At 60.3% G+C, this 14,781-nt stretch overlaps 1 protein-coding gene across 2 annotated transcripts in view; it reads left to right on the plus strand.

Annotated features, from left to right (window-relative positions):
* MAP2K2 (mitogen-activated protein kinase kinase 2) overlaps positions 1 to 539 on the plus strand; it is a 57,793-nt gene extending 57,254 nt beyond the window's left edge. For both annotated transcript variants that reach the window (XM_058658108.1, XM_004595630.2), the window contains exon 11: positions 297 to 539. In XM_058658108.1, coding sequence (XP_058514091.1) covers positions 297 to 407 — 111 coding nt within the window. In that variant the 3' untranslated portion in view covers positions 408 to 539. The remainder of the gene's footprint in view (positions 1 to 296) is intronic.
* The last annotated feature ends 14,242 nt before the right edge of the window (positions 540 to 14,781 follow it).

Consider the following 14,781-nt stretch of genomic DNA (forward strand, 5'->3'; position numbering starts at 1 on the left):
CTGTCCTTGCTGAGCGCAGCTTCGGCAGAGGGAGCCGGGACCTGCGTGGGCTCCTGCGGCCTGGATACCCCCAAAACCTGCTCCCTCCCGGCCCACCCAGCCTGCCTAGGCTGGAACCTGCCGGTGCTCTGTGTGTGATGTAGTGGCCATGACAGTCCTGACCCAGGGAAGGGTCCATGGAACCCAGGGAAGATCCCAGGACCCACCCTCCCCTGCAAGCTGAGGGGGGCCTGCCCAAGGCTGGCTTCAACTGCATCCGAGTCCCCGGCGGGTGGTGACATGTTGTCCCCTTGCAGAACCACGCCTTCATCAAGCGGTCCGAGGTAGAGGAAGTGGACTTTGCTGGCTGGCTTTGCGAGACCCTGCGGCTGAAGCAGCCCAGTACGCCCACGCACTTGGCCGTGTGACCGCTCCCTGGACCTTGGTTTCCTCTGCGCCCAGGCCCTGCAGCAGGCCCTGGGGAGGGGGACGCTGCTCGCTGTCTCTGGGACCTGCCTCCTTGGGGTTCGCCAACAACGGAACCTGCAACCAAACGCAAACTGAGCCCACGTGCTGCTGTTGGGGGCCGCGGCATCCTCTCCCCATGCCAGGCCCTGTCAGAGAGCAAAAGCCCAGGGTCTCTGTGCTGTGGGCGCCTGCTAATGTAGAGAAGCCCCTCTCCACCAATCAGAGCCCACCGCCCAGGCTCATGCCGCCCCACCTTGAACTTGGTAGCTGGGACAAAGGGGTATGGAGGGAGGTCCCATTCCAGGTGCCAGCAGCCCCTCCTCCAGGGCCCAGCTGTCACTCTGGGCCCAGGCCTGGACACCACAGGGCCGAGACGACAAAGAGGAAACCTAAAGCCATGTTGGGGTGGGGGTCCCAGTCCACAGCTGGGCTTGGGGACAAGGATGGGATGGCTACTCCCCCAGCCTTACACCTTGGGGTGTGACCAAGAAGTGCCCCCTTCCCCTGTCACGCCATGCAATGTCCATGCAGTGGTTACTGTGGGCCAGGGTCCCTGCTGCGTGTGCTGTTTTGTGGCCTTCCTCAAAACAACTGAGCACCTCACGCCAGGCCTGAGAGAAACCGTGGGCTTTTCTTCCCCATTCCCTTCAGAGCTGGAGCTTCCTAGAAACAGAACACCCAGAAACTTCTAGACTGTTCTGCAGGTTCCAGGGTTCTCTCCCCTAATCCGCCCACCCTCCCCAATACATTGGGAACACCACCAGGCTAAGCCACCTGCTAATCCAAGACCCTTGTTTTTTTTTTTAAGATTGATTTTAATTTGTATTAGAAAGTCAGATTTATAAGGAAAAGGAGAGACAGAAAGATCTTCTGTCAGCTGGTTCACTCCCCAAGTGTCCACAGTGGCCAGAGCTGAGCTAATCCAAAAACAGGAGCCAGGAGCTTCTTCTGGGTCTCCCATGTGGGTGCAGGGTCCCAAGGCTTTGGGCCGTCCTCCACTGCTTTCCCAGGGCACAGCAGGGAGCTGGATGGGAAGTGGGGTTGCCAGGATTAGAACTGGTACCTACATGGGATCCCGGTCCTTGCAAGGCAAGGATTTAGCCACTAGGCCATCTTTCTGGGCCTGACGCCCTGTTTTGTGGTTCAGGCTGATGCCCCCTCTCCATGTAAGGCCCAAGTGCCCTGTGCTATCCAGGGCGTAGGTATCGCTGGGCAAGCACCCTCCTCGAGACCCGTGGGCACCTTGAGTACCCCGCCCATTCCCTATATCAAACCCATGGAGATCACCCACCAGGCAACGCCTCTGCTAGGCGCTACAAGTCAGAACACCCACCCCCTGCCCATAGGACCATCAGGGGTGCCAGTGACCGGCAGTGGACTCCAATATGGTCCAGGTTTCATGGCTCCTGTCACCCGGGTACTTATCTGGCAGCAGAGAACTTGACCACCGCATGGGTGGGTGTCCCCATGTAGCCGGAGCTTGGGACACCCAAATCGGAGGGCCAACTTCTGGTCCAGCTCCAGGAGGCCACAGTGAGCAGTCCTCAGAGAATGCATGCTGCAGCTGGCTCAGGAGACCACTCCAGGGCGGGGACACATCCTCATGGACACCCCAGGGCTGCCACTTTGCTCAAGCCAGAGCTCCCGGGCAACCCCTGCCCCCAGTTCCCACAATATCCATGAGGAAGCAGGGAGCCAGAAGCTCCATCCGGGTCTCCTGGCTGGGTACCAGGTACTGGAGCCATTCCTGTCGTCACCCAGGGCGCCTCCTGGCAGGAAAACAGAGGCAGCGGGACTTGAAATGGGCACATACAGGATGCTGACACAGCTGCAGTACCAGCTCTCAGTGGGTCTTGTAAATACTTTTGTGCTGGGGGGGAGGGCCTGCATTGTGGCATAGCGAGTTAAGCTGCAGCATGAGCATGCCGTGAGTGTGTGTGTGAGTCCTGGCTGCTCCAGCTTCCTGGTAAGGCAGCTGGGAAAAGCAGCTGGGTTCCCTGTATCCTGGCTTTGGCCGTGGCAGCCATCTGGGGAGTGACCCAGCAGATGGAGGATCACACAGACCCCAAAGCCAAGTCTGACCCTGTGCATCGCAGATCAGAGCCCTGTCTGCTGGCATCGAGCCCACTGGGTCGCCAAGGACATTCACTCTCTGGGAGATGGGGGCTCCTATCTAGACACATCTGGTAGGCTGCTCCTGCCTTGCAGTGGGTGGAGGCCTTGGGATACCGCTCCCCGCCCTGCCAGGCAGGCCCCACCCCAGAGATGGATCAGGCCTTAATGTCGCGGGGGCGGCCAGGGGCCGCACAGAACCTTCTAGAAGGTTGGGCAGCCCAGAACCTTGAATGACCTGGAGTAAGAGGCACATGACCACTGGAAAGCCAGGGGAGTGGGGTGTGCAGGGGGCTGGCCAGAGGAAGCCATGACCAAGTTTCCCAGAAAGCAGGGTCTGTGGGGAGCCCGGGTGAGGAAGGGGCAGGGCCTGGGCTCAAAACGAAACCAGCAGGCACCTCCCCCTCCTTCCGTTTCTGTCCGGTTCTGCACGTCCCTCCAGCTGCCTGCCCAGCCCCACCGCTGACCAGGTGCTGTACAGGGGCCCGCAGGCTGCACCAGCCGGGGCCACTGGCCAAGCAGGCTGCACAGAAAGAAGCCTGCACTGAAAGGCCCCGGGGAATGTGGTGGGAGGGGGGGACCGCCCCCAGTGGTGCACCTGGGTGAGGGCAAGGGCGCCACCCTGCCACTGCCCAGCCCCGCCCCACACCAGTGACTCAGCAGCACAGGCCCCATGGCAGCCCCAGGGGCTGCTGCTACAGTGGCAGGCCCACCCACCCGGCCCTGGCCCTGCTCCCCCTTGGGCCATGACCTTGGGGAAAGCCCAGTCCCTTCAGACTCCCAGTCATCCTGCAACCCCATTACAAAGACAGACCTGGCTGGCTAGCCTGGCCAGGCCCCACCCCTGGGAGAGGGGAGGTGGCCTCTGGCCCGGTCACCAGGGCCTTCTGTGTGGTGTGGTCAGTCGTTGGGATACCCGCACCCACCCCACCCCTGTAGAAGAGGGCGGCTTCCAGTGCCACAGCCTGCCCAGGGTGGGGATCAGGTCAGAGTCCCAGGGGTAAAGCTAGAATTATCCTGCAGAACCCGGATGCCCACCAGTGCATTTGTTCAGGTGGTCTCATCACCCCGTTGTTGGGTCATCAACCCACTGAGCGGCAGCCTCAGAAGACACTTCCCATATGGCTTCTGGTCCCTCTGGGTCCCCCCCACGCGCACACATCAGGAGGAGGAAAGCCCTGGAAGGTGACAGGTGCGAGGGCTAGGCTGCCTGAGGAAGTGGGTGGATAGGAAAGGAAGCACTAGCTCTCGGGGAGAGGGGCACTTCTTTGCACTGGTTGTTCTCTGTTCTAGAAAGTTCTTCCTCCCCACCTCCAATTCCCGCTGACCCTTCAGGCTCTGGATAAAGCACATTTTACCCCAGGCCAAGGGTAAAATGGTGCTCATCGGCCCCCATGCCAGCTGGTCTGTGAGTCTTAAGACTTGACTGTGGCTTTTCTTAAAAAAAAACGGCCCGGCACGGTGGCCTAGCGGCTTAAGTCCTTGCCTTGAACGCCCCGGGATCCCATTTGGGTGCTGGTTCTAATCCCAGCTGCCCTGCTTCCCATCCAGCTCCCTGCTTGTGGCTTGGGAAAGCAGTGGAGGACAGCCCAAAATCTTGGAACCCTGCGCCCACGTGGGAGACCCAGGAGAGGCTCCTGGCTCCTGGCTTCGCATCAGCTCAGCTCCAGCCATTGCAGCTGCTTGAGGAGTGAATCAATGGACCGAAGATCTTCCTCTCTGTATATCTGACTTTACAATAAAAATAAATCTAGTGGCTAAGGTCCTTGCCTTGTTCCCATATGGCCGCTGGTTCTAATCCCGGCAGCTCCACTTCCTCTCTGTCTCTACTCCTCTCAGTATATCTGACTTTGTAATAAAAATAAAATAAATCTTTAAAAAAAAGTAAGAAAAAGTCTTTAAAAAAATTATTATTATTACCAGAAAGGCAGATTTACAGAGAGAAGGAGAGATAGAAAAATATTCCATTGACTGGGTAACTCCCCAAGTGGCTGCAACAGCCAGAGTTGAGTCGATCCGGAAAGGAGAGCTTCTTCCGGGTCTCCCACGCGGGTGCAGGGTCCCAAGGCTTTGGGCCGTCCTCCACTGCTTTCCCAGGCCACAGGCAGGGAGCTGGATGGGAAGCGAAGCAGCCAGGACAGGAAGGCCACCAAAGGGCACTCCAGTACTTGCAGGTGGAGTAGTCTGCTAAATCCTTATGCTGGCCTCTGGCCATGGGTTCTTAAATGTCACACCCCAGAAAAACCGAGAAAAACTTGACTGCCTGCAGGGATGACCCACCAGGAAAATATTTGCAAATCATAGCGCATAAAGGCCTGGGAGCTACCCCATAGAAAGAGTTTTTCCAAGGCAATGAGAAAAGTGTCTGGAAGACTTTGGTGGCCAGTCAGCTCTTCTGAAGCAAGATGCTGGACCCCCTGGGTATGGAGTATGCCTCCCCCACAGTTTCAGAGAGCACGGGAGGATGGTGGGGGGAGCCTGAATTCCTGGTCTAGACGTGATGGGCTTTGGTCCTGGGAGCCTAAACACCCCTCGGTGCCAGGAAGCTACGCTTGGGCTGGACTGGCCAGGGTCAAGGGGAGGAGCCCAGGGTGGGTGTCAAGGGGCCAGAGATTGAGAGCAGGAAGTAGCTCCCTCCTTCCCACGCCCAGGGGGAGAGGCAGAGGGGGGGTGCCCTGTGAAACAGGAGCCAGCCCCAGGAGGAACAGAGGGAGGCCCCCCTCCCCCTCCCAGCACTGCTGCTGCCCGGTCCCCTCATTAAAGGGGCGTGGTGGAAGGTTTCCCTTCGGGGCCTCTGTGTCTCCACCACCCAGTCTCTGTGCCCCTGGTCCCCAGGCCAGACCCAAAGTGAGGGGAGAGGCTCCCTGTGGCCGAGGAGTTAGAGCCCCAGGCTGGTGGAGGGGGTGAGGGGCTGCCACACACCTCAGGGACCCAGTTCTTCCTGGGAGGAACACCATGCAGCCAGGAACAGGGGTGAGGCCGTGCCACACCCTCACAACCCCCACCGAGGGACTCTGCTCCCCATGCCCAGAGACGCCCAAGGCGCCACACACACACACACACACACACACACACACACACACACACAGCGTGGGCTCCTTGGACAGGAAACAGCACAGCAGAGGAAGGGGATCTGCAGGGGCCAGGCCTGGAGGAGGGGGTGGAGCTGTCTGTGTGCTCAAAGAACGTTCTGGAATGCGGCAGAGGCGGCCATTGCGCAACCTGTGGATAGACAAACCACTTCACTGCACACCTTTGCACAGGTGAACTGGGCAGGATGTCGGTTAGGTCCCCCCGGGGAGGCAGCCAGGCCTCCAGATGGCTCAAGGCCCCCCACGTCAGAGTACCTGGGTTCGAGTCCCTGCTCTGGCTGCTGACTCCAGTTCCTTGCTGAAGCACACCCTGGGCGGGCGGGGTCCTCCTGTCCACTCCTCAGGACGAACCAGACGGAGATGTGGGCTTCTGGCTTCATCCTGGCGCAGCCCTCCCTGGCTGTTGAGGACACTGGGGGAGGGTGATACAGTGGGTGGAAGGTTTCTGCCTTTATATGTATTAAAAAAAAAAAACAGAAAGAAAAAGAAGGGTCCGGTGAGGTAGCTCAGCGGCTAAAGTCCTCTCCTTGCACACGCCAGGGTCCCATATAGGTGCCGTTTCATGTCACAGCTGCTCCACTTCCCATCCAGCTCCCTGCCTGTGGCCTGGGAAAGCAGTGGAGGACGGCCCAAAGCCTTAGGACCCTGCACCTGCGTGGGAGACCCAGAGGAGGCTCCTGGCTCCGGGCTTAGGATTGGCGCAGCTCTGGCCATGGCTCGTGGCTAGGAATCTGCTTATCCCTGGCCGTTGAGGCCACTTGCGGAGTGACTCATCGGATGGAAGACCTCCCTCTCTGTCTCTCCTCCTCCTCCTGCTATCTGACTTTCCAATAAAAATAAAAAAAAAATGTCTAATAATTTAGAAGGAACATTTTTTTTTAAATAACACTTTTTTCAAACACCTGTGTTTCTGCACTGGCCACTCCCTCCACCAGTGTTCTTCTGCCATCCCAGGGGACATCGTGCGCTGTGTGCACGCAGACGAGCAGATCCCCCGGGTTTAAGGGGCGCAGGTGTGCCCCCCACCCCGCCCCCTTCCCGGGGGGGCCTGGGAGGTGGGGCGGAGAGCGAGCCACGCCCACAGGCCAGGCCGGCAGGTGCGCGCCAGGCTCCTGCTCTCAGCTGGAATCCAGGGGTGCCCTGGCATCCGGGGGTGCCCTGGCATCCGGGGGTGCGCCAGCTGCCGCCTGCCAGGGCGGCATGGGGGGTGGCGAGGAGGTCCTGGAGCCTCCTCCTCCTTCCTGGTTGTTTATGGGCCAAGGGTCTCCAGGCAGGCCAACATCCTGTTCCGCCAGGGACCTCGCCCCGCCTGCCCCGTGGGGACATCGTGGTCACTGCGCAGAAGCAGCCCTTCCATGTCCCCGCACCCCGGGGGGCTGCGCGCTGGCAGGGGAGCTGGTGGAGGGGTGGTGGGGCCACGGCACCCGCAGAGTCAGCGCCCTCCTCCCCACTTCCCGGGTCCGGCTGCTTCCTCCGCCAAGGTCACACGCAGAGTGAACTTGACCTTGACCCACCCCCTCCCGAGCAGGTCGGAGGAGGGTGGAGCCGGCAGGTGGGGGGCGCCTGGCCAGGGAGGGAGGCTGCCCTGCCCGCCCTGCACCTGCCGCGGCCACCTCGCCAGCTCCGGCCCCCGTGCGGAGGTTCTCTCCGGTGTCCCGAAAATGAAACCAAAGTGAAACGGAAGCTCCAGCCCCTGGGGGGGGGCGCAGCCCGGGAAGCCGGGGCTGCCGGGGAGCCCAGGCCCACGTGGCAGTGGCCGGCCGGGCCCCGAGGGAGGAGCCGCGCTGAAAACTGCGGTAAATTATTGCGATTATTATTATTTTTTGGAGCCAGGACCCCAGTGGTCTGGCCACGAGGCCACGTTCTCCTCCTCCTTCTCTTCCTCCTCTTACCCCACCGCGGAGACCCCGCAGGCAGGGGGACAGGAGGACTGCCCAGCGCCTGGGCCCCACCACCTCTGGACAGATGGAGATGCGGCTCCCTGGGCCCTGGAGGGCCCGTGGAAGGCGGGAGGGGGTGGGCCAGGGTCTCCAGGCCTCGCTTTCCATTTTTGCAGCACCCATGGAGGGGACACGCAGACAGGCAGGCAGGGCTGGTGGCAGACCCGGGCTGACTGGCACTGGCTCTTTCTCTGGGGTGAGGCCGTCCTGGGCACGGCAGGGCAGGGCGTGGAGCAGTCCTGTGGCCTCCACCCACCGCGCCCCCGAGTCGTGACAGTCAGACGTCCCCAGACCCTAGCAGGTGTCAGCTGGAGGAGAGGCAGCCATGAGAATGGGAATGAGGGGCATGGGTGGGTCACGGGGAGCGCTCAGAGGCAGTGAGGGGGCCTGCCCTGGATGAAACTGGGCTTGTTTCAGGTGGAACAAACCCACTGCTCAGATGGGAAGACAGCTGTGGGACCTCACCAAGGATCCCAAGGCTTGCACCTCCTAGAATCAGTAATTAGTATTAGTAATTAGTGGCTTCTTTGCACACCTCCTCCCCTGCCTCCCCCCACTTTTTTTGGACTGAGGGAGGTTCGGGGGTGTGAAACCAGCCAGCCTGGCTGGGAGCAGCTTCCACACGCATGGGAGAGCCAGAGGTGACCCCAGAGAATTCTGAAAGCTCAAGCTAGCTTGCCTTTTTTTTTCTTTTTTTTTAATTATTTATTCAAAAAGAGAAAATGAGAAAGAGATCTTTCATCTACTGGTTCACTCCCCAAATACCTGCCACAGCCAGGGTCTGAGCCAGGCCAAAGCCAGGAGCTTCTTCAGGTCTCCCCCGTGCGGTGACAGGGCCCCAAATCCTGGCACTGCCTACCACCCGCTCCTTCCAGGGTGCGCATGAGCAGGGAGCTGGGATTGGAAGAGGGGGTGCAGGCCTAGAGTGATGCTCCCCACTGTGGGATCCAGGCATCACACCACAGCACCCAAACACACTGGTTCCCACGTTTCTCTAATTTTCCTTCGAATCCATTTTAACATCTTAGTGGTTTCCTCGACAGTTAAAATATTTAATAAAGTTGTTGATACGTATTCAATTTTTAAAGATTTATTTATTTTTATTGAAAAGTCAGATATACAGAGAGGATAGACAGAGAGGAAGATCTTCCATCCCATGATTCACTCCCCAGAACCTCCGCACGGGGGCCGGAGCTGGCGAGGTGGCCGCGGCAGGTGCAGGGCGGGCAGGGCAGCCTTGCTCCCTGGCCAGGACCAGAGCTGAGCCGATATGAAACCAGGAGCCCGGAACCTCTTCCAGGTCTCCCACGCAGGTGCAGGGTCCCAAGGCTTTGGGCCGTCCTCCACTGCTTTCCCAGGCCACAGGCAGGGAGCTGGAGGGGAAGCGAGGCCTCTAGGATTAGAACCGGCACCGCTATGGGATCCTGGCACATGCAAGGAGAGGACTTCAGTCACTAGGCTACCGCACCAGGCCCATGTGTTCAAATTTTTAAGAGATATCTGTTTGTTTGAAAGAATTACAGACGGGCGAAACCTTCTATTTGCTGGTTCATTCCCCTAAATGACCACAACAGCCGAAGCTGGACAACGCAAGGCCGAAACCAGGAACCAGGAGCCCTGTCTGGGTTTCCCCTGTGGGTACAGGACCCAAGGACTAGGTCCATCACCCACTGCTCCCCAGGGCATCAGCAGGGAGCTGGATCACAAGCGGAGGTGCTGGGCCCTGGGCGCTGGGACCCACAGCTTCATCTCATCTCTGGAGCTTTGTCCCTGGCCCGAGTTGGTTTTTGTCTGGTGAAGAAATTGCGGTTCTCTTGGCCGAGCCTTCCTGGCTAAGTGAGTGGAGTGGCTGTGTGGCCTCTTAGGTTGACCAACAGCTCTCCGGAACGTTCCGGTCTTATCATGGGGGCTTCCTCAAGCTCTGTAACTCCCTGAATTCTAGAATCTGCCTGGATCCCTCCCCGTGTCAGACCTGAGCTGAGCTGGTCTGAAAGCAGGAGCCAGGAGTCTTTTCTGGGTCTCCCATGGGGGTGCAGGGTCCCAAGGCTTTGGGCCGTCCTCCACTGCTTTCCCAGGCCACAGGCAGGGAGGTGGATGGGAAGTGGAGCCGCCGGGGTATGAGCTGGGGCCCACACGGGATGTAGAACTCACAGTGTACCACAATACTAGGGCCCGCACAGCACCCTTTATTTAAAATGTGCAAACTTGGTAGCTTCTGATAAGAAAAGGTTTTATGAAGCCATCCATAGGATCTCATTCCGAAATATTCCATCAGCCCTATGAGGAAGCTAGTCCTTGTTGGCCATACCCCAACCCCTGGTAACCACATGGCCACTTCCTGGCCCCATGGATTCTCCTGTTCTAGATGTTTCCTGCCCGGCGAGGCCACACTGCGTGGCTCCTGAATGTGATGCCCCAGGGTACCCCACATACTGCAGCCCCTTTGGGTCAGCACCTCTGTCCAGTTCCTGGCCTTGTAATATTCCACTGTGTGCATTCAGTAAGCACCAGTCATCTTCGTCATGTCCCCCTGAAAAAGCTAACACACCCATCCTGACCCGTGTGCAGGCTGTCCACCATCCTTCTGCTCCCCATCCCTGAGGGAGCCAACTACGGCCACATGGCTCCCCCAAGCAGCTGCACCTGAGGGTCCCTCCTGACCATCCCCGCCACCGAGGGCCACCCTGGGCTGCCCGTCTGGCTGTCCACCTCCCCAGCTGTCCCCTTCCCCACAGGCACCTGCTGTGGTTTAAAGGTGCACTGTCCCCCCACCCCTCCTCGAGGGAGACCCGCAGTCTTTTCCTGTAGCTTGTACACACATAATTATTCAAATGCTTGAGCCGTTTTTAGCCGCCTGAGGGTATTTCTGCAATCCAGGCGCCTCAGATGCCTTGCAGACCAGACCCTCCACTGACGCCCTGTTGCCAAATACCTTTTCCCTAGCTCTGTTTTTCTTTCACTTTCTAGAGCTCTCAGTGGAGCTTAATGGTGTGTGGGTAGAGTAGGGGCGGGCATTGGACATGGCTGTTAGTGTGGGGGGCTCACCACCTGACACCAGGGACTTCTGGGGTCTGCTCCGGACCCCATAGGTGCTGGGAGAGGCAGCTGTATTAGCTCATGTCCCTTGGGGCCGTGTACCTCCGTGCAAGTCCTCGCTCGGCTTTGGCCTGGTCTGGTCTTAACCTTTCTGACCATTTAGGGAGTGAACCAGCAGATGGAGGACTTTCTAACTGTGCCTTTCAAAAAATAACAACAACAAATGTTTTTAAAAAGGAACATGCATAATGACTTCTGGGGGACATGAAAATATTAATAGAAATGTTATTAACAATATTATATATTAATATTAAATATATAGCAACATAGACATTAATGTTTAAAATTATTTTAAAGTTTTTATTGGAAAGGCAGATTTACAGAAAAATGATACAGATCTTCCATCCACTGGTTCAATCCCCAAGTGGTCGCAACCACTGGAGCTGAGCCGATCTGAAGCCAGGAGCCAGGAGCCTCTTCCGGGTCCCACGCGGGTGCAGGGTCCCAAGGCTTTGGACCATCCTCCACTGCTTTCCCAGGTCACAAGCAGGGAGCTGGACAGGAAGTGGAGCAGCTGGGATTAGAACCAGTGCCCATATGGCATCCCAGTGCATGCAAGGCGAGGACTTTAGCCACTAGGCCATCTCATCGGTTCCAATAACAAATTAAAAAAAAATTAATGTGCATAATGATTTCTAGGGCAGGACCCAAACACTAAGTATAAAAACATTTATATTGGTGGTTTTTAATAATATTATATTAATATATTAAATATTAACATAAACACATAAATATTAATATTAATTAATGGTTGATGCCCCAGATTACCTCAATTGCTGGAACTGAGCCGATCTAAAGCCAGGAGCTTTTTCCAGGTCTCCCACGCGGGTGCAGGGTTTCAAGGCTTTGGGCCGTCCTCCACTGCTTTCCCAGGCCACAAGCAGGGAGCTGGATGGGAAGTGGGGTTGCTTGGTTTAGAACTTGGGTCATTATGAAACGCCTGCGCTGCAGGTGAAGGCTTAGCTGCTCTGCCTCAGCCTGCATCCCCCCCCCTCGCCCCCTCACCGTCCTCACTGTGTGCGGGGGTTGGGGGAGTAAAGGTGTTCATGGTCCAGGGAGGTACCATTCTTGATGCAACTCCCGGTTTGCACCTGCAAGGCGCTGAAGAAAGATGAACTCATTTCCCAGGCTCTCCGCAGACTCACGGCCCCTGCTCCCTCCCTTCCTTCCCACCTAATTGGAGGAGGGGGGCGTTCAGGCTGTGGCTTCCCCTCTGGGCACCTCCCTCCCCACATCGCCTTAAAATTGTAATCACAGAGGCCGATTCAACCTGTTTCGGAGTTGAGAGGTATTTAGTGGAGCAGTGAGAGGGGGGCCCCCCAAATTGCTTGTCTCAGGCCAGGGCCTGTCTTTGAAGTCGGGGGGAAGACTGAACCCCTGTTCTCCATCATCCCCGGACCCCCAGAGGCGCGTGGCCCTGGGTTGGTCCTAAGAATTAATCAATCATCAATAAGCAGAACGATCGTGGGGTCGGAGGGACCCGGGGACACACCCGAGTAGTGCATCAAGTGCTCAGGATTAGACCAGGACAGGCGGGGAGCCCCGCACCCCACGCGCACGCACCCAGGCCAGCTGCGGGGTGCCACCCGCAGTCACTCTCCAATCCCGCGTGCAGCAGGCAGCTGGCCCTGGCTGGGTCAAGCTGTGTTGTCACCGCAAGTCCCCTCCGCCCCTCCCCCGTCCCCTGCCGGACCTCTCCCACGACCGGGGAGGAGGAAGTGGGCGAAATGGACTGGGGTGGGGGAGAAAGAAAGAAAGCAAAAAAAAAAAAAAGTTGGGCGGTATCAGCACCTCCTGACTCCCCCCCGCCCTCACCCTCCCTATCCGCCCAGGGTTGCGGGAGCTGCCCGCAAACCCCAGGCATTTCGGGGGGACCACCCCTTTACCAACAACACCTTATCCTGCTACCGAGGGGGACACTGGGGTAGGGCGCCCCGATCCTGCCTGGCGGCCTGCAGTCGGGTGTGTGGGGGGGAGCAACACTTGGGCGAGCTGGGAAAACCGCCGCCCTGCCCTGCCCGCCCCCTCGCCAACCCCTTCCCCCGCGGGCGGCGGCGGCGGCGGCGGCGCCTCCTTTATATAATCGCGGGAAGGGCAGGTTGGCGATTGCATTGGGAACCCTGCGCGCCCAACCCCAAGTCTGGACATCCCCCACTGCCCAGGAGATGGGTTCCTGCCTCCACAACGGGTGCACTTGCGCGACCGGGTAAACTGAGGCCAGCGCGCGGCAGATCAGATTGCTGGTCTTGGAGAGGGACTTGGGTGCGGTGCATATGTGTGTAAAGAGGGGTCCCCAAGCTCACACGCAGAGCCCCCCACCAACGCACCCCAGCCCTCTAAGCCCGCGTCCGGATTCGCCGTGCGCCCCGCGCGCTCCCCGCCCCCGCCGCTGCCACCCTGCCCCGCCCCGGGGGCGGCGGGGGCAAAGCCCGCGCACCCCCCTCCTCCTCCTCCCGGACGCCCCAGCCCTGCACCCCGCCCCAGCGCAGCCGAGGCTGGGGGCCTGTTTATCTGCAGGCCCCCGCAGCAGCAGCAGCAGCAGCACCACCACAACCGCCTCCCCCCCAACACACACACACCCCGCGCCCCGGTCCCCTCTCCGCCCGCCTTGGGGGGCCCCGTTCCCCCCCTTGGCCCGCGCGCCCTGGGGAGCTTTGGGGCCAGATAAGCCCGCGCGCTGGCACGGCGCCGCGCCGCGGGGCGGAGAGGTCAGAGAGACAGAGGGAGGGAGGGGGGCACGCGCCGACCCCCCCACACACCCCAACACGTCCTCCCCATCTCCCCAACTTGGCAAAACCCCTAATAACAGCCCGGTCTCCCCCGGCGGCGCGCGGCGGGCGAAGCCCCACGGGAGCGCAGAGACGTGGCAAGAGGGGACCTGCCGAGCCTGTTCTGGCCTCCGCGGCCCGGAGTGTGTGGGGAGGGGGGTGGGTGGGACGGGCTGGGCGTGTGTGTGTTGGAGGGGGGGGCCGGAGGCTGCGGCACCTTTAAGACAAGGGAGGACCCCTCATGCCCTCGGAGCAACCAGGAAGGGAGTCGGGAGCATCATACGGGGCTTTGCCTGGTGCTGTACGGTTACTGTAGGGGCAGTGACGCCGCCGCCGCCGCGCGAAGGAGCGACGCGGGGACACACGCGCGGGGACAGCGAGCGCCGCGCACCCCCGCGGGCCAGCGGCCGATCCGCGCAGCCCCCCACCCCCTCCAAAGCCCGGGCCCCCCGGCCCCGGCCCCGCGAGGTAAGTCAGCGCCCCAGCAGCGCGCGCGCGCGGCCCGTGCGGCAATGGGGCAGAAGTGGAGAGCTGGGGTGGGGTGGTGGTGGTGGTGGGGGCCTGTCGCTGCGCCCACCTCTCCTGTGCGCCCCGGGGAAAGGGAGACCCACCCCGACGCACCGGGGACGCTCCCCCCAAGTTTTAGAGGAGGACGAGGCGTGGGGAGGCGGCTGGCTGGCTGGCTGGCTGGCAAGCTGCTGCCCGGGGGGCTGGGGGCGCTCCGGGATCGCGGACGCGGGCCGAGGGGGCGCCGCCCGGAGAAGGGGAGCTCCCGGGGGGAGGGGGGCCAAGCGCAACGGTTTGGTGCGCCAGCTGCCCCCGTCACCCCCCACCTCGTCCCAACCTCCATCTCGCCCACCTCCGCTCCTCCCCAGGTCCCCCATGCATGGGTTTTTGGGGCTCCCGGGCGCGCGCGGGGTGGCGGGGGAGGGGAACCGGGGCTGCATTGAGGGTGTGTGTGTTGGGGTGGGGGGGAAGCCGGCGTGGGGACATGGGGGGGTTGCGCGTCGCGTGCTAAGTTTGCAGCTGGGATCGGGGGGCCGCCCTGGCCCCTCGGGGTGGCGGGGGGCCTAATTCGGTGCTGCGTGCATACGTTGGAGTTGGCCAGGATGGAGCTCCATGGGGGATGGGGGGGAGGGGGCTGGCAAAACAGGGAGGGGGGCTTTGCCTAGGAGGAGGAGGGAGGAGGAGGAGGAGGAGGGTGTCCGGGTGGGCGGGTGAAGTCGCGCGGCCTTCTGGGTATCGTAGTTTGCTGCGCCGCCTGCGCCCGGCAGGTGGGCGACTCCTTGGGACTCCAAGTCCCAGGGTGCCTCGCGCCGGCACACC

This window comes from Ochotona princeps, chromosome 33 (assembly GCF_030435755.1).
Source record: "Ochotona princeps isolate mOchPri1 chromosome 33, mOchPri1.hap1, whole genome shotgun sequence".
Taxonomy (NCBI): Eukaryota; Metazoa; Chordata; class Mammalia; order Lagomorpha; family Ochotonidae; genus Ochotona; species Ochotona princeps.